General features: G+C 38.5%; 1 protein-coding gene across 1 annotated transcript in view; it reads right to left on the reverse strand.

The window, feature by feature from the left end:
- EYS (eyes shut homolog) overlaps positions 1–20,406 on the reverse strand; it is a 237,920-nt gene that overhangs the window by 44,116 nt on the left and 173,398 nt on the right. Inside the window, 2 exon segments of the mRNA XM_043889809.1 lie at positions 3,413–3,428; positions 15,260–15,335. Coding sequence (XP_043745744.1) covers positions 3,413–3,428; positions 15,260–15,335 — 92 coding nt within the window.

Consider the following 20,406-nt stretch of genomic DNA (forward strand, 5'->3'; position numbering starts at 1 on the left):
ATCACGTCCGACTCTTTGCAACCCCATGGAATGCAGCATGCCAGGCTTCTCTGTCCATCACCAACTCCTGGAGTTTGCTCAAACTAATGCCAATCAAGTCAGTGATGCCATCCAACCATCTTACTATTTAATAATATTATTCTTGAATAATGATATCATAAAACATGGGCTTTAGGAAACTACTGAAATAAGTGAAACTCTTATTGAAACATGAAAAAAAAAAAAAACAAAAAAACAAAAAAACGACAAGAAGAGGTTTTAAATGTTCAGCAGAGTCATTCTATTGGAGTAGAAAATGGCAACGCATTCCTGTATTATTGCCTGGAAAATTCCATGGAAAGAGGATCCTGACAGGCTACAATCCATGGGGTTGTAAAGTGTCAGACACTACTGAGCAACTGACCTCATTTTATACTGATGATATGCTATCAGGAGGTAATGATGACACTGGAATTCTAGACATAGTGCACATAGCTATAGTGGACAATGTATGATCATAGATAGGCTAGTTATAAAGCTTTGCTTCTTTGTCAGTTGTTATATTTGCATTCTTAATAAAGCAAGCTTGTAATGTCAGTGCCTCACAGTAAGCCTTTTATGGTGTGATCTAAGTGTTTGGCAGTAAGCTTTTGGTTGCCATGGCACCCATTTCAGATGTGCATTTAGAATAAACACAATGTTGCTGTGTGAGTCTACCTGGGACTAGACAGGCACAGAGTCCCCCTTTGGAGAACTTGAGTGACTTGGGTAACTCAGCTGTTGAGCAACCCCAACTTCTGAATTTACGCTTCCTGCTCTTCTATTCCTGTTGTCACGTGTTAAATTCACCAATAGTAAGTGACCCTCAGAAATCCTAGGTCTCACGATACACACCAATAAAGACCCAAACTCCAGGTCTCTCTCTCTCTCTGCCACCTTGGCACAGAGTTCTCCATGTTGCTTAGTCTCCATGCCCTGTGAATGCTATCATGCCTTATTTTACCTAAGTTCCTTGATGATTGTTCCTGAGGTGTGTCTTGCAAGCATAATAAGACGTTCAAGGGACAGCCCAGCCAAAGCACTGGCTCTCAGTGGGGGTTGCCACAGTCAGTGTAGGCCAGGTGAAGGGCTCTGGCGTTGCTAGCCAATGGCACCACTATCTAAAGACTGAGAAACTCAAGAAATGAATCTTAATTCCAGTCCACTGCAGTGCTTTAGCTGCAATAAATAACATGCTAAAGAACACATACAGGTGTTCAGGATTTATTTGTCTCAATCTTATTAATTTGTGAGAAATATTCCAGTTTTTTAAATCACATTTAGTAAATTTCTGTTGTCAAGTGAATGAGGCACCAAAGCAAATGATAATGCATCTCTCTAAACACTTACAAATTAAGACCCACAATAATATTTGTTAAGACTCAGTTGTTAGTAGTTGATTTAATAATAAAATGAATTGAACCATATATCCATTACTTTAAATTTGCTAAGCATAGAGGATAAGCTCATAAAGAAAGAACCAAAGACCACACTGACACAGTCCAGTAAAACAATGTCAGAAAAAACTTTATTCATTTGTCCTGCTGTTCCAGCCTCAGATTTGCACTCTCACCTTGAGAACTGAAGCATTGCTTCATCTATATCATGAGTAGCTATACATTTTTTTAGCACTAGCACTTTTTTTGTCAGCCACTAGATTAATTACTTTTATAAATTATTATTTTCCAATTCAATTTTCATAATTCTTGTGTGACATTTATTATTGCCACTATAATATATAATAATTTTTATTTTTCTGGGCTCCAAAATCACTGCAGATGGTGACTGCAGCCATGAAATTAAAAGATGCTTACTCCTTGGAAGGAAAGTTATGACCAATCTAGACAGCATATAAAAAGCAGAGACATTACTTTGGCAACATAGGCCCATATGATGGAGGCTATGGTTTTTCCAGTGGTCTTGTATGATTATCAGAGCTGGACTATAAAGAAAACTGACTGCGGAAGAATTGATGCTTTTGAACTGTGGTGTTGGAGAAGACTCTTGAGAGTTCCTTGGAGAGCAAGGAGATCCAACCAGTCCATCCTAAAGGAGATCAGTCCTGCGTGTTCATTGGAAGGACTAATGTTAAAGCTGAAACTCCAATACTTTGGCCACCTGATGCGAAGAGCTGACTCATTGAAAAGATCCTGATGCTGGGAGGGTTTGGGGGCAGAAGGAGAAGGGGATGACAGAGGACGAGATGGCTGGATGATATCACCAACTCAATGGACATGGATTTGGGTGGACTCCAGGAGTTGGTGATGGACAGGGAGGCCTGGCGTGCTACGGTTCATGGGGTCGCAAAGAGATGGACACGACTGAGCGACTGAACTGAACTGAATATATAATAAATGAGGAAACATACTCAGTGAAGTTAGTTGCTTTGATCATATGATTAGTTTTGGAGCAGCTATTAAACTTAAGTATGCTTTAACTCTAAATGTATTTTGCTACTCCACTGATGAAATCTGTTAAGGTATCCTTACCTTGCTTTTCTTATCCTGAGGAAATAGCCAGAGATCCAGAAATCATTCCAAATACCATTTTGCTATGAAAAGTATCACTTTAACCTTTTCTTACTTGAGATGTGGATGACAGAAAGGGGGAAGCACCAGAAAATCCTAAAATTAGGTTGAGTTATGGCTATCAGACCTCAGTGTGTCTTTTGCACTTGAATGAATTAAATTGGCCAAGACTAACTAAACTCCCCTTCATAGATCACAGTCTTGTGGTGAAGGAGATTTCATAACTCAGTGACGTTATCAGTCATGCCATGCAGGGTCACCTATGACAGATGGTTCATAGTGAAGACTTCTGACAAAATGTGGTCCACTGGAGAAAAAATGGCACCCCACTCCAGTATTCATTAGTGGAGAACTCCATAAAGATAACGAAAAGGAAAAAAAAAAAAAATGTATGACAACAGAAGATAGGTTACCCAGTTTAGGTGGGCAATATGTTACTGGGGAAGAGAGAAGGACAATTAAAAATCGCTTCCTGGCCAATGTGCTGTAATTGAACATCCTTTGGCATTGCTCTTCTTTGGGATTGGAATGAAAAATGACCTTTTCCAGTCCTGTGGCCACTGCTGAGTTTGTTCAAACTACTGCACAATTGCACTCATTTCACACGCAAGCAAAGCCATGCTCAAAATTCTCCATGCTAGGCTTCAAAAGTATGTGGACTGAGAAGTTCAGATGTTCAAGCTAGATTTAGAAAAGGCAAAAGAACCAGAGATCAAATTGCCAACATCCGTTGGATCATAGAAAAAGCAAGATAATTCCAAAAGAACATGTGCTTCTGCTTTACTGACCACTAAAGCCTTTGACTGTGTGGATCACAACAAACTGTGGAGAGTTCTTAAAGAGATTGAAAAACCAGACCACCTAACCTATCTGTGATGAAACCTGTAAGCAGGTCAAGAAGCAACAGTTAGAACCAGACATAGAACAATGGACTGATTCAAAAATGGGAAAGGAATACATCAAGGCTGTATACTGTCACCCTGCTTATTTAAATTTTATGCAGAGTACATCACACGAAATACTGGGGTGAAGAAAGCACAAGTTGCAATCAAAATTGCTGTAAGAAATGCCAATAACATCAAATGTGCAGATGACACAATCCTTTTGGCAGAAAGCTAAGAAGAACTAAAGAGCCTCTTGATGAAAGTGAAAGAGAAGAGTGAAAAATCTGGCTTAAAACTCAACATTCATAAAACAAAGATCATGGCGTCTGGTCCCATCACTTCATGGCAAATGGGGAAAGAAGGGAAATAGTGACAGACTTTATTTTTGTGGGTTCCAAAATCACTGCAGATGGTAATTGCAGCCATGAAATTAAAAGATGCTTGTTTCTCAGAAGAAAAGCTATGACCAACGTAGACAGCATATTGGAACTTCCCTGATAGCTCAGTTGGTAAAGAATCCACCTGCAATGCAAGAGGCTTCAGTTCAGTTCCTGAGTTGGGAAGATCCAGTGGAGAAGAGATAGGCTACCCACTCCAGTATTCTTGGGCTTCCCTGGTGGCTTAGCTGGTAAAGAACCTACCTGCAATGTGGGAGACCTGGGTTCAATCCCTGTGTTGGAAAGATCACTTGGAGAAGGGAACACATTCCCACTCCAGTATTCTGGGCTGGAGAATTCCATGGACTGTACAGTTCATGGGGTTGCAAAGAGTTACAGGAGACTGAGCAACTTTCACTTTTCAGACAGCATATTAAAAACAGAGGCATTACTTTTCCAACAAAGGTCTGTCTAGTCAAAGGTATGGTTTTCAAGTAGTCAGGTATAGATTTGAGAGTTGGACCATAAAAAAAGCTGAGCGCCTAAGTATTGGTGCTTTTGAAACTGTGGAGTTGGAGAAGACTCTTGAGATTCACCTTGGACTGCAAGGAGATCCAACCAGTCCATCCTAAAGGAAATGAGTCCTGAATATTCCTTGGTAGGACTATTGCTGAAGCTGAAACATTAATAGTTTGGCCATCTGATGTGAAAGGCTGACTCATTAGAAAATACCCTGATTCTGGGAAAGATTGAAGGCAGGAGGAGAAGGGGATGACAGAGGATGAGATGGTTTGCTGGCATCTCCCACTTGATGGACGTGAGTTTGAGCAAACTCCAGGAGTTGGTGATGGACAGGGAAGCCTGGTGTGCTGCACTCCATGGAACTGCAAAGATTCAGACATGACTGAATGACTGAACTGAACGGAACTGATTCTTGTACAGTGTATCTTTAGTAAGAATTTTTGTATTATTATTTTCTTCAACTAGATTACCTGGGATATATATATATACATATATATACAAAGTATCAATAGTTTGCCTGCATACCAATATTTCTCTCATCAATGAATAAACAGTAGTTGGTACAATATTGGAGATGGCAATATTTTTTCTTGATCTGCGGATACTCTACATGCTTTCTGAGGCTATCAATGTGCTTCCACTGTTTGGAGCTACCAGTATTTCAAATAAACAATGTGATATTGCTCTGATCACTTTTTTCTTTTGTAAGTATATTGTCATTTGTGCCTTGAAGCTTGCCAGATATTTCTCTATGTATCAATTTAGCTTCGATAGAGAGCCTTTTCAATATGCAGACTATTTCTCCAACTCAAAGAAACACTTTGATTAATTATTGCTTCTCCTTTACATGTTGCTTTTACTCTTTTTAGTGCTGCTATTTTTCACTAGACCATCCAATGTATAGTTATATTTTGTATAAACTACTCTTTTTTTTTTTTTTTTTTTAAACTACTCTTTTGTAATAAACATGATGGTGTTAGGAAAGATGAAATATTTCATGAAACTGGAGGGTGAGAGACATGTAAATAATTGTAATAAAAATATTTAGTGGTAAATATTTACCACATCATTTTTAGTGGTAAAATGAGAGATAATGCATAGAAAAGCAGAGATGAACTGAAAAGATACACATAAGGAATGGAAATAAAATATTTTAGTGGGAAAAAAAACCAACACACTTTTATCCTCACATTTTTCTTTTCTTAAAATAAGTTTCTGTAACTGCCTTAAATGTATCTCCAACATTGGGTTGCATTTTGTCAATTAGGCAATATTTATGAGACAATTAGCTTTACTCTATTTCTGAAACAGATTATCCCAAACTTTGTTCAATTTCCTGTGGAATACATGCTACTGATTTTAGAGAAGTGTCAGGTTCTGTTGGGTCACAGCATTGAACAAAGTAAAATAATGAGAGCCATTCCAGAGTAAAATTTTATAACCCACATTTTGGTAAATACTTCCTGTATTTCAGAAAGTCTGGTGTTTATTACAGTTGTTTATTTTAAAAGTATAGAAAATACACAAAATAAAATGAGTGAACAGATATTTAGTACACTTCAAGTACAAGTTTATAAAATATATATTTTTCAAAATATCAAATAATAAATTTGATAAAATTTAAAAAGTTCAATTCCATTATAACAAATGAGTGACAGAAAACTCTTAAAGCGGTGCATTAAAATAATGAATCCCCCATTCTATAAACAAATAAAAACTTGAAAATTAAACATTATTTGATATTTTAAGGAGCTAGCTTCAAAAACAATATGCTTCAAAAACAATGCCACTTTTGGATACTTAGTATATCCTTGCTTAACATTTTCCAGCTGCTGAAACAGTTGTTTCAAACTTAATGCTATTCTAGGAAATGGAAATGAGAAATTCATAAAGTAACTCAAAATTATTTTCCCTGACTTTGTTATCTAGAAATACTATTATCATTTGTTTAAAACTTGGAGGAGGTTTTTACTACATTATTTTTTTCAGGGCTTGACCATACTAAGTTGTAATTTTTATCTTAAATAAAACGTTGTCTTCAGTTTTATGTTCCGTAGATTCTTCCTGTATAGATGGAGATTCTGATACAGAGTCATTTATACCAATTTTAACACCATCATGTTCCATTTCCTGGAAAAAGGCCTTTGATGTAAATAAAGACTTATTCTAACAATAGAAGCTTTGCAATACTGCTAGATGCTTACTCTATGACATATATGGGCACAGACAAATGTGTAACCTTAGACTATTCATTCCATCTGTTTATCTTTTTTGCATAAACTGGACAACTCTGTCACTGTCTGGACTCAACATAAATGATTCATAGTTCATAGTTCTCCAATCATAAAAACAAAGTTATTAGACAAAAATGTCTCTAGGTGTGGTCATGAAAATTAACATGATATACTTCAATCTTAGAAAATAGAAAATTAGCGTTAAAATATTAAAGTGTTAACGTGTACAACTGAGTCACTTTGAGTCACTTTGTTGTACAACAGATTTAACACAACACTGTAAAACACATCAATATTAAAAACAAACCAACAACAACAACAAAACAAACTTAAGAATGGTTATCTTTTGATGTCCCAAACACCTGTTTGCTTTGACTGTTTTTGCAAAAACACCTATATACCCTGCCTCCTCCTTTTGCGCCTTATAGCAGTTTTTCAGAGCTATTTGGAAGGCTGCTTCCTGGGCTTAAATCCTCAGCAAATCCACTGAATAAAACTTAATCCTCAACTTAAAAATTAAAACAGTAATTTCTCTGGCTTGCTATATGCTAGACTATGGGACTGAGAGAAGTGAAAATATATAAAAATATAATGATAGTGATAAGTGCTATAAAATTTTAAAAATAAGAATGAGTTAAATTAGAGTGGCTGGGAGAGCTATTTAAGGAATTTTTATTAAAATCAACAGGAAAGATATATTTGAGGAGATGCTATTTGAGGAAAACCCTAAATGAATGAACATTGAGTTGGTGTAGTTTCTAGGAGAAATTTTCTTTAGATAGAAAATCAACACAGGCAGAGGATTGAAACAGATGCTTAAGGTATTCAAGGAACTTCTTGAAGACCAAAGTGACAGGAATTGAGTAATCAAAAGGATCATAGTAGGAAATGATGCAAAATGTGTCTAGTCTTCTGAGCATTTAAAACACTTTAGATTTTAGTTAACTATAATAAGAACCTATTTAAACAGAGTACCAGGGGATAACATGGTTTTATCACAAATACACTCTCTTGTGAGAAAATAGGTGATTAAGGAAGGAAAAGTCAATTTTCTTTATACACAGCTTTTATCATATAATGATAACAGCTCTGTTTTCTACTTATTCAGCCAAAAGCTATTGAGTCATTTATTTACTCATGTTCTCCTTAACTCAGTCCAGCATAAGAAAATATATTTTCTTAATTCAATTTTAAGAATACATCCATAATGATGAAACTGGAGCCCATTATACAGAGTGAAGTAAGCCAGAAACATAATTCAATCATTTCTTACTATGTCTCATCCAGGTTCAAACTGATAGTAAGGTGAATTACTACATTGCCTCCTAAGTGGCCTTTTTGCATCTGTTTCCCTAGTTTCTCTTCAACACAACAACCAAAGTGCCATTTTAAAGTATAAGCAAGATACTGTGACTCATTTGCCAGCAATACTGTAATACTTTGTATTAACATACAGCAAAATTCAAAGACCTCAAAACATCAGGCATAGTCAGCACTGTCTCCATCTCCAGTTTTCTGTACATCCTCACTACCCCCTCCTCTCCTGAAGATCAGTTCTACTAACCTCATTAGTATGATGTGAGCAGGCCAGGGTGATTTGCAGTGGATATTCCCTCTTCTATGCACACTCTTCTCTAAATATTTGCGAGTTCCATCACCTCACTCAAATCAGTGCCCAAACACAAGCTTTCTCAATGAAACTTTCATTCACCACCTACATACACTTGAATGGAGAGTCAAATCAAAGAGGTAAAATGGGATGTTAATGAACTTCCCAGATGAGAAATTTTGGTGGTTTTACCAAGGGAGTTAACTTCATAATGATAAAAGTGTTCATATCCATGATATATAGATACAGCAAAATTAAAAGATTTACTGATAGACCAGAAATACACTTGTAGAGAGATAAAGAAATCAAAGATCAAGTAAAGAACACTTACAGAAAAGCAGGTTTATCCAGGGATTGAAAAATCAACCATTGCTGTGTAATATATTAAGTGTGAGTTGCCATATTAGATAGGCATGAAAACGGATGCAGGTTAACCTGGTAGGATACAGGAGTAAGCAGCTTTCATGATTTCAGCCCAACAGAACATGACGGAAGAGAGATATGGAGATACAAATTGTCAGAAAATTTAAGCAACCAGGTGGGTAGTTTCCCAAGATAGACACTGAAATCATCAAGAAAGATGACTACTGAGGTAGCGAAAAGGACACAAGCCAGATGGCAGAGACACAATGGGGGATGGAGAGGCTGTGAGAGAAAAGGAGATGCATGAAAGGAGCCTGGAGAGAGAGGAATGCAATTAGGGAGAGAATGGTCTATGATTAGTCATGTTCTCAAGATAGGCTTTTCATGGAGAAGGAGAATGATCTGGGCACAGCAACCAGGGCAAGGCTATCCACACCCTTCCTCACCAGATGTACACGGGTTGTGGGTGAACGGATAGCGCCACCAAAGAGGACTCCAAGTCCTCAGACTTCAGTCAGAGAAAGAAAGGAAGGTATGCAAAGAGCATTTGCTGCTGGAGATCTCAAGGGCATTAATTAACAAATTAATTAACAAATTCCTTATCCAAGTGTGTGATTGCTATCTTTACAAGAATTTTTTCAATATTAATGTGAAAATATAAATTTATTACTTTTTAAAAGGAAATAAAAAAAGTGGAGCGCAGTGGACACTGAAGTGTTAGAGGTTGCACAGAGCAGTGTGGGGATAAATCCATTTGATCTGGTACGAGCTGGAAGACTTTGAGGTTACATGATGCAAATTCAATCTTTATATGTACTTCTGTGGTGACTTCTGTCATTATGTTTTATTAGTTATTATTCAAAAGGGAATTAATAGGTTCAGGACTAGTAGAACTTGTACATATATTCTCAAACTGAAGCACTTAGTGGTCCAGATTTAAATGTGACTTATGTAAACTGTAACAGTCTCTGAAAATATAAAGTGAATATTAACAGAGTAGAAGATGCTCTTGATGATGAAGTGTGAACAGTGTCCCAGGTATTTTCAATTGTAATAGAGTTTATAGTCATAATCTGAATTTTTAAACAGTAGCAAACTTTCCTCCATGTTAAATTTCAGAAGTATTTATTCAAAAGGAAAAGCTAGTGTATAAACATGGCTATTGATATCAAGGAAAGAGAATTTTTTTAGATAATCAACTAACCTAGTTTTTTAGATAATTAACTCCAAGAGATTGAAGTGTCTTTTTAGTTAAAAATTATTGAGTGACCAAGTGGAAACTTTCCATTAATTAACAAATTCCTTATCCAAATGTGTGATTGCTATCTTTACAAGAATTTTTCAATACTAATGTGAAAATATAAATTTATTACTTTTTGAAAGGAAATATGTTGACATATATACTTCAAAGGCATGATGTTTTGTTTCAAAGTCACAATTTATGCTTCAGTAGGTTTACTCATGACACATACTGAAAACCCTAACCCCATCCATGGCTGAGGTGGTGAGATATCACATAAAGGAAATGCTGAAACTAACTTGAGAAGAAGAAAATAAAAAAAAAAGTATGTTAATACACTGAATTGTGTCTTAAGGGGGGAAAGCTGTAATTGTAACTTTGAGTAGGAAACAAACAAAAAAAACAGAAAAAAAAAAAAAAAGAACAGGCTAAGAGAATAAAATAAAATATTATTATCCCATGAAATGTCTTAGAATTTGAATAGAGAAAATGAAAATTTTAAAAAGCAAAAATATTTCCATATAGCATAATTTCTGATTAAAAAAAAATACTTATTTTTCTAATATCTAGTTTATGGTATCTTTTGCAAAGATAACTCTCAAATATTTTTTAAACAGTTGATTTTCAGATTGGAAAAAAATATATATAAGAGAACGATACTACATGATTTCATTACCATCTATTCCCTGATTTGTGTTTTCTCATTTCATTCTGCATATTCAGAATGTGATCATCTTTACATTAGACAACATTAGAGGCATTGCATCTTTTACATATTAAAATAGATAGGTGTGTGTATGTGTCTACATTTGTCTTCCCATGTGTGTGATTGTGCAATTGTACATGATGACAATATCAGAATTGTGAGTCATGACAGTCTTCAAAGCCCTTGTGTGGTCTGGTGACACAAGCATTCCCCTCTCTTATGTGTAATGCAGAATGTAGACTCCTTCCTGTCAGAGCAAGGTACCTTTTCCTTCACTGCCCTGCATCTCCTGCAGAGAGTAGGCCCAGACTTTGAAAGGCCTCTCTACAGCTGGACTCTGCAGTCCTGAACCTTGCCTCTCACATATATGAAACGGGGTCACAGAGACTTGCAGCTTCATCACTGCCTTTGAAGCAGCTCCTGGGCTTTTCAATGAGCTCCTGACAAGCCCTCACACCCCTAACTCAGTGCTAGCACTTGCAATTGCCCCACTAAGAGCCATCTCCAAGGCCATCAAGGGGAACTTCTTATCATCATATACCACAGGCACCTAAAGAAGCCAGTTACCTATCCAGCTCACTCCTCACTATGTGGATCTTTCCTCTAATCATTTTTTTTTAAGCTTTGTGTCATCTTTAAGCCATATATATATATATATATATATATATATTATATATATATATATATATATTTAGTTGATGTATAGTTAATTTGCATTGTTATGTTAGTTTTCAAAGATACAACTAAGTGATTCAGCAGCTCAAACAGATCAATACCAGAAAAACGAATGAGCCAATCAAAAAATGAGAAGACCTAAACAGATATTTCTCCAAAGACATAGAGATAGCTAATAAACATATGAAAAGATGCTTGATATCACTCATTATTAGAAAAATGCAAATAAAAACCACAATGAGGTATCATCTCCACCATCCAGAATAATCACATCAAAAAATCTACAAATGATAAATGCTAGAGAGGATGTGGAGAAAAGGGAACCCCCCTACACTGTGGGTGAGAATATAAATTGGTGCAGCCACTATGGAGAACACTATGGAGGTTCCTTAAAAAGCTAAAAATAGAACTGCCATGTTACTGTTGTTGTTGTTCAGTTGCCCAGTTATGTCTGACTCTGCAACCCCATGGACTGCAGCTTGCCAGGCCTCGCTGTCCCTCATCATCTCCCAAAGTTTGCCCAAGTTCATGTCTATTGCACCGGTGATGCCATCCTGCTATCTCATCCTCTGATGCCCTCTTCTCCTTCTGCCCTCAATCTTCCCCAGCGTCAGGGGTTTTTCCAATGAGTCAGCTATTCACATTAGATGACCAAAACACTGGAGCTTCAGCATCGGAGCTGCCATATGACCCAGCAATCCCACTCCTGGGCATAAATCAGGAGAATACCATCATTTGAAAAGATATATGCACCCCGATGCCTTGTAGCTCATTTGGTAAAGAATCTGGCTGCAATGCAGGAGACCTGGGTTCAATTCCTGAGTTGAGAAGATCCCCTGAAGAAGGAAATGGCAACCCACTCCAGTATTCTTGCCTGGGAAATCCTATGGACAGAGGAACCTGGCAGGCTACAGCCCTTGAGGTGACAAGAGTTGGACATGACTTAGGGACTCAACCATCATCCACCCCAATGTTCATTGCAGCACTATTTACAATAGCCAAGACATAGAAGTAATCTAAATGTCCATTGACAGAGGAATGGATGAAGAAAATATTGTATATATATACAATGAAATATTATGCAGTCATAAGAAAAATGCAATAATGCTATTTGCAGAAACATGTATCTAAATCTTCATCCTAACTTTGTAAAGTTTGCCACACATAGTAAGTCAAAGATCATGTGATATCATTTATACATGCAATCTGAAAAATGATACAAAAGAACATACTTATAAAACAGAAATAGACTCATAAAAACTTTTTTAACATAATCTCATGTGATGGCTGCTCTCTCTCCCTCCCCACTCATATCAGTTGTGACTATTAGTAGGTGTCCTTATTTTCCTCATGTGACTTGCAGATAGTGCCCCATCCTCCTCCTTAAACATCTCAATCATTTGAAGATGGTGCTACTCGTATTTCTTCCTGTAGTATCCACAGCTAACCCTCTTGGGGATTCCCTCTCATTCTAGTTTTTCAGCATTTGACACCTGGACTATTACATACTTTTCTCTGATACAATTCCAATTTTACTGAGTTATTTCAATATCTGCATGGTTCACTTCTCAGAGGAGGAGACTGTCTTAACTCAAGATCTGAATTTCATCGTAACTTTCCAAACCACTCCCACTGCGGCATTCTCTATACCATACATCATACCTAGTGGCATTCCTTCCATACTCTTAATTTCAAGCATCATGTGGTACTTCGATTGACAGACTCATTCTCTTTTTCAGCTCAATCCTTTTAGTACACTGACGTCAGTTCTTAGACCCCACAGTCCACTGCCCTACCTATTCTTCAATATCTACTGGTCCCTTCATATATTCACTTCTTTACTTACTGAATTAAATGGCATGGTCCATTTCTATATTGACTTGTTGAATATACCTTTAAGTCACTTGTCTTTATCTCTCCACTATTGCATCCTGGTGAAGACCCAGATGTAGTTTAATTCAACATACACACTATTTCATGTGAGCATATGAGTAACTACACAAGGTTTGAGCATGCTACACTTTACTGCAGACTCAACTCATTTTCAGGAAGCAACAGTTAGAACTGGACATGGAACAACAGATTGGTTCCAAATAGGAAAAGGAGTATGTCACAGCTGTATACTGTCACTCTGCTTATTTAACTTATATGCAGAGTACATCACGAGAAATGCTGGGCTGGAAGAAGCACAAGCTGGAATCAAGATTGCTGGGAGAAATATCAATAATCTCAGATATGAAGATGACACCACCCTTATGGCAGAAATTGAAGAGGAACTAAAAAGTCTCTTGACGAAAGTCAAAGAGGAGAGTGAAAAAGTTGGCTTAAAGCTCAACATTCAGAAAACTAAGATCATGGCATCTGGTCCCATCACTTCATGGGAAATAGATGGGTAAACAGTGAAAGCAGTGTCAGACTTTACTTTTTGGGGGCTCCAAAAACACTGCAGATGTTGATTGCAGCCATGAAATTAAAAGAGACTTACTCCTTGGAAGGAAAGTTATGACCAACCTAGATAGCATATTAAAAAGTAAAGACATTGTTGGCAGAGACTTTGCCAACAAAGGTCTGTCTAGTCAAGGCTATGGTTTTTCCATTGGTCATTCATGGATGTGAGAGTTGGACTGTTAAGAAAGCTGAGCGCCGAAAAATTGATGCTTTTGAACTGTGGTATTGGAGAAGACTCTTGAGAGTCCCTTGGACTGCAAGGAGATCCAACCAGTCCATCCTAAAGGAGATAAATCCTGAGTGTTCATTGGAAGGACTGTAGCTGAAACTCCAATACTTTCGCCACCTCATGCGAAGAGTTGACTCATTGGAAAAGACCCTGATGCTGGGAGGGATTGGGGGCAGGAGGAAAAAGGGACGACAGAGGATAAGATGGCTGGATGGCATCACCAGCTTGATGGACATGAGTTTGAGTAAACTCAGGGAGTTGGTGATGGACAGGGAGGCCTGACATGCTGCAATTCATGGCGTCGCAAAGAGTCAGACACGACTGAGCGACTGAACTGAACTGAAATGTGTTGTTGAGAAAGGGTATTTGCTATGGACAATGTTATCTTGGCAGAATTCTGTATGTCAAGGCCAACTTGCCTGTTACTCCACGTATCTCTTGACTTCCTACTTTTGCATTTCAATCCACTATGATGAAAAGGGCATCTTTTGTTTTGGTGTTAGTTCTAGGAGGTATTGTATGCCTTCATAAAACTCATCAGCTGCAGCTTCTTCAGCGTAAGTGGTTGAGGTGTAGACTTGGATTACTGAGGTGTAGACTTGAATTACTGTGATGTTGACTCATTTTCCTTGGTAATGAAAGAACATTCTGTCATTTTTGAGGTTCCAAGTACTGCTTTTCAGACTCTTTTGACTATGGCTACTCCATTTCTTCTATGGGATTCTAGATCACTGTAGTACATATAATGGTCATCCGAATTAAATTCACTACTCCTGTTCATTGTAGTTCATCAATTCCTAAGACATCAATGTTTATTTTTGTCATCTCCTGCTTGACCACATCCAATTTCCCTTGATTCATAGACCTAACATTCCAGGTTCCTATGCAATACTGTTCTTTGCAGCATCAGATTTTACTTTCATCACCAGACACATCCATTAATATTCAGCTATCCAAAAATCCTCATTATAAAGCAAAATAGACATTTTAGGACTTATGCCCATATGATGATTCAGAATTTCTCAAGTATTTATTTAAAACCAATTCCACAACAATTTAAAAACACATTTAGAGTTTTCTACTTTAACTGGAAATATTATAAGTCACTAAAATTTTAAGCTTAAAACAGAACATTGTTTTATTTTTGTCAACAGGATTTAAAATTCATATATTTTTGTTTAAAAGTTCAGTTCAGTTCAGTTCAGTCTGACTCTTTGTGACACCATGGACTGCAGCACTCCAGGCCTTCCTGTCCATCACCAACTCCCGGAGTTTACTCAAACTCATGTCCATTGTGTCAGTGATGCCGTCCAACCATCTCGTCCTCTGTTATCCCCTTCTCCCCTCATCTTCAATCTTTCCCAGCATCTAATTATTAATTATACATTCACTCAAAATCTTGTTTCATATTTCATGCTTATGGTACTAGTCTTGCAAGGAGAAGACTCCTGTGTTGTCTGAAGTTGCTTATGAAATTTGTTTGTAGCTATTGGTGAACACATACACATGTAAAAAAAAATTGAAAATTATTTTTATAAAAAAATTGTGTATATCTCAAATATAATGAAAGGATTCTTAAGTGGGGATTGGAGTGGTAGACATTATTTTCATAAGTATATAACAGAAGTTCTCAGCACACCAATGTAGAAGATTCTATTTTCCAAAATATCCCAACATTATTTTCTATGTCGCATGCTCTTCTTACTATTTTTTTTTTTTTCAAAATTCCCCTAATTGAGGGTTGGGGTCTACAATTCCCCCATTGAATGTAAGCAAGCTGCAACTATGGGGAAACAATGCTCTGTGACTTTATTTTATTCTATTTTATTTTTACACAAATATTCATGGTAACTTTATTTGTAATAAAGACTACAGATTTCGAAGTTACCCAGCTGTAGTTACAACGCATGAATAGCAAAAAAGAAAAATAAAAATTATGGTATAGCAACACCATGGAATATGACTCAGCAATGAAAAAAAAACAGTTTATAAACATAAGTTGGTTGGAACTCAAGGGAATTATGGTGAGTGAATGAAAGCCAATCTCAAAAGGCTACATGTTATATGATTGCATTTATGCAACTTCTTTTTTAAATAATATTTATTGACATGAATCATCCATGGATTTACATGTGTTCACCTTCCCGATCCTTCCTCCCGCCTCCCTCTCCATCCCATTCCTCTGGGTCTTCACAGTGCACCAGCCCTGAGCACTTGTCTCATGCATCCAACCTGGGCTGGTGATCTGTTTCACTTTGATAGTATACTTGTTTCAATGCTATTCTCTCAGAACATCCCACCCTCGCCTTCTCCCACAGAGTCTAAAAGTCTGTTCTGTATGTTTGTGTCTCTTTTTCTGTTTTGCATATAGGGTTATCGTTACCATCTTTTAAAATTCCATATATATGTGTTAGTATACTGTATTGGTCTTCATCTTTCTGGTTTATGTCACTCTGTATAATGGACTCCAGTTTCACCCATCTCATTAGAACTGATTCAAATGAATTCTTTTTAATGGCTGAGTAATATTCCATTGTGTATATGTACCACAGCTTCCTTATCCATTCGTCTGCTGATGGGCATCTAGGTTGCTTCCAAGTCCTGGCTATTGTAAACAGTGCTGTGATGAACATTGGGGTACATGTGTCTCTTTCAGATCTGGTTTCCTTGGTGTGTATGCCCAGGAGTGGGATTACTAAAAACTAGGTTTAAAAAGGTCTAGTTATCCGAGGATGGTTAGAACCCAGCTATCATGATAGGATAAAGCCAAGCCATACAGAGGAATTATATTTATGGTTCTGGCTGATAGTTCCAGCTGAGAACCTGTTTAATAGTCAGGATCATCCAATGCACCTGTGGTAAGGAATTTCTTAAGGTATAAATATGAATTCATACTCTGAATTCAGATATGAATTTTACCAAAATGAGGGTAGTCATTTGTGGGAACTCCTAAATCACCCTCTGGTCTTATTTGAGTATTAAATTGAAATATTAAAATATATACAACAATATAAAATAACCGAATGAGAGGGTAGCAGGCAGGAAGGCCAGGGGTCTCCAAATGGAGGAAATAGGCTGCAAGTGCCAGACATTTTTTATTTCTCTTAAACGCAGGAGGAAACAAACCAGCAATATTTTTTTTCTTCTCTATACTAATTTAAAAGGAGGTTTCTCTTAAAATGCTGTGTTGCTATGACACCTGGTTTCACCTGAAGCTAACTATTCTCAAACCTTGAGTTAACCAATACATTTCTTTTTCTTATGGAAATGTTTGTCTTAAGCTATGTTAATGTACCCCAGACTCTGTCTTCAAGTTGGTTCTGCCAAATGGCCTAAACTACTTACTCAGATATTGTTCCCCTAATCTATGAAACAAAACTATTTGTTTGGTAATCTGCCCTTCTACAAGATTCAAGTCAATCGTTTTATGGCCAGGGATGAATTATCTGGTGCCATTCTAAATTCTAAGACATTCCTTTCTTTCCATTAACAGCCTGTGAGTGACTATATAACTTACAGCTAAAGACTAGGAGGGGGGTACTCTTTCCGCCTCCTTCTGATGCGTATGTCAGAAGCTTTCTCTATCTCCTTTATACTTTAATAAAACTTTATTACAGAAAAGCTCTGAGCGATCCAGCCTCGTCTCTGACCCCGGATTGAATTTGTCTCCTCCGGAGGCCAAGAATCCCGGTGTCTTATCGTTCAGCAACAACCTTTCATCTTGGGGGCTCATCTTGGATCCTTCAGGACAAGGTAAGGATGCTTGGAGCTCTAGTTCTTTGTTCTCCTAGTGAACACGTTTTCTGCTGTACTTCACTAACTCTATGGTGTGCTTGTGTGAATGAATGAAACGCCCTGCACGAAGCAAGTGAGGAGCCCTGCTCTGCGGTTCTGCCGCGACCTCATAAGGCTTATGACAGAAACCTGTCGGGGGTTTATACTGACCTGCCAATGCCAAGAGGCCCCCAATGTCTCCTTCGAGAACCGACCAGAAATGGGCAAATCATGTGGACCGAACTCTCCTTTCTCGGTCAAACTTTTCAGTCTCTTTGACCATTTCATAACTCCTTGGGAACTAGAAGTACTAACCTAATCTATCGGATCATAGACTTTCAAGGGGCTTGTGATCTATGTTGCTACTCTTCTGTGGCCTAGGTCTCAAACTGGGATTGGTAGTCAGGAAGCACCTAGCCTTGCTAGGACTCAAAAGTTCGGAAGCTAGATGGAGCTCTAACTCCAAGAGCATCTCTGAGGTTAAAGGTTACTCGGATTGGAACTACAATGTTTTTTTTTCCTTTGGTAACACTGGCTCTTGGTAGACCAGAGGAGGCTCTTATACCGGTGTGGTAGGCTTGAAAGGAACATCTCAGTTTAAAGTTCACGCAGGTCTTATTGCAGTCAGGAATATATTCAAGGTCATGCACAGGCACTCAGGTGACGAATGTTTCCCCCAGAGGTCTTAGCTTGGGAGGCATTCCGGAAGGTTACTCTGATTGCGCCCCGGGTGGCATCAGAGGCAAGCGAGGTGAAGAGCTGGACGTCAGTCAGGGATGCCATCAGGTCTACCCCTGGTGCGTCCCCACCCCGTCTCGGTGGTAGAACCGGGAGGGAGGAGTGTGAGGCCTGCGTCGGTAAGGGACAGACTAAGTCCGACCGGGAAGGAAAAGCTTTTGGTGTAAAGTCTGTCTACACCCCCATCTAGAGCAGGGAGGGACGCCTCTGGTAGAAAAAAATGGCGCTGGTCGCTTTTTTTCTCTCTTACAGATGGGAGCTAACAATTCCAACCTCACTCCTTTGAACTGTATCCTGAAAAACTGGGATCGATTTGATTCCCAGGGTTTAAAGAAGACACATCTGGTCTTCCTATGTGATACTGCATGGCTGCGGTACCCACTGGGAGTCAGGCGGTCCCAGCTACAGAACTAGACCAGGACTATAACACTGCCAAAGGAAGATGGGAACAGAGTCATTTTGTCAGATGTATTCTTGAAGGACTCAGGCAGGCACATTCTAAGCCTTTAAACTATGGCAAACTGGCAGACATAGAACAGGAGGAGAAGGAAGCTCCTGGTAAATTCCTAGATAGACTGAGAGAAACCCTTCGCAGATTCACTGAGATTGATCCCGAAAGTGAAGAGGGGAAAATGATCTTAAAGGATAGATTTCTTGCTCAGTCGGCTCCAGATATTGGCCGTAAGTTATCAAAATGGGCGTATGGACCAAACCAGTCTTTAGACAATCTGTTACAACTAGCTCAGACAGTCTATTATGGTAGGGAATATGAGGAAAAGAAAGAAGGCAGAGAAAGACAAAGGAAAAGACAGAAGCCCTCACAATGGCTATGAAAACTGTTCTTAAACAGCCTGAGAAAAATGCCCAGAGGGACCCAGGTGAAAAGGGATGGGCCTGCTATTGCTGTGGAAAGGAGGGGCATCTCGAACAGGATTGCCCTCAGGCATCTAAGCCGCCCCCAGCTCCATGTCCGTTCTGCAAGGGACCACACTGGAGGAGAGACTGCCCCCAGAGGTGTAGGTCTCAGGGGTCTGACTCTCAAGACCACCAGGACTGAAGATGCCCGGGGGTCCCCACACAAGCTCCCATCCTAATTACACCTGAGGAACCCCGGGTATTGATAACAGTGGGAGGCCAATCCGTCAATTTCCTTTTAGATACTGGGGCAACTTACTCTGTGCTTACTGAAGCCCCTGGCCCACTTTCTTCCCAATCTGCTTTCATAATGGGATTGTCTGGACGAGCCAAAAGGTATTATTTCAGTTATTCTCTATCTTGCAACTGGGATTCTGTGCTATTTTCACACGAGTTTCTTATCGTGCCAGAATCACCCTCACCCCTTTTGGGGAGGGATATACTGAACAAGGTCCATGCCTCTGTTTTCATGAATATGGAGCCCTCCCTTTCTCTACCTTAGTTGAACAAAATGTGAATCCTAGAGTATGGGCTGACGGAAAATCTGTGGGTCGAGCACAAAATGCTATTCCTGTAGTTGTCAAGCTCAAAGACCCGCACTTATTCCCACATGAGAAGCAGTATCCACTGAAACCTGAGGTTAAGGAAGGGTTAAAACCCATCATTGAGAATTTAAAGGAGCAGGGACTATTAGTTCCCTGTAACAGTCCATGCAACACTCCTATTTTGGGTATAAAGAGATCAAATAATAAATGGAGATTAGTTCAAGGTTGTGGTTCCTTTACACCCCGTGGTGACTAATCCTTATACTCTATTGTCTGAAATTCCTGAACGAGCCAAATATTTTTCAGTAATTGATTTAAAAGATGCCTTCTATTCAGTGCCTTTGGCGGAGGAAAGTCAATTTCTATTTGCCTTTGAAGACCCCATGCAGCCAGCTTCTCAGTTAACCTGGACAGTTTTGCCCCAGGGATTTCGTGATAGTCCTCACTTATTTGGACAAAGTTTGTCACAGGATCTACAATACTTTAATAGCTCTGAAGCGGTGGTGTTACAATATGTAGATGATATTTTGCTCTGTGCTGAGACAGAGGAAGCTTGTTCACGAGCCTCAGAAGATTTCTTAAACTTTCTGGCAGGCTGTGG

The sequence above is a fragment of the Cervus elaphus genome, chromosome 28 (genome assembly GCF_910594005.1).
Source record: "Cervus elaphus chromosome 28, mCerEla1.1, whole genome shotgun sequence".
NCBI lineage: Eukaryota > Metazoa > Chordata > Mammalia > Artiodactyla > Cervidae > Cervus > Cervus elaphus.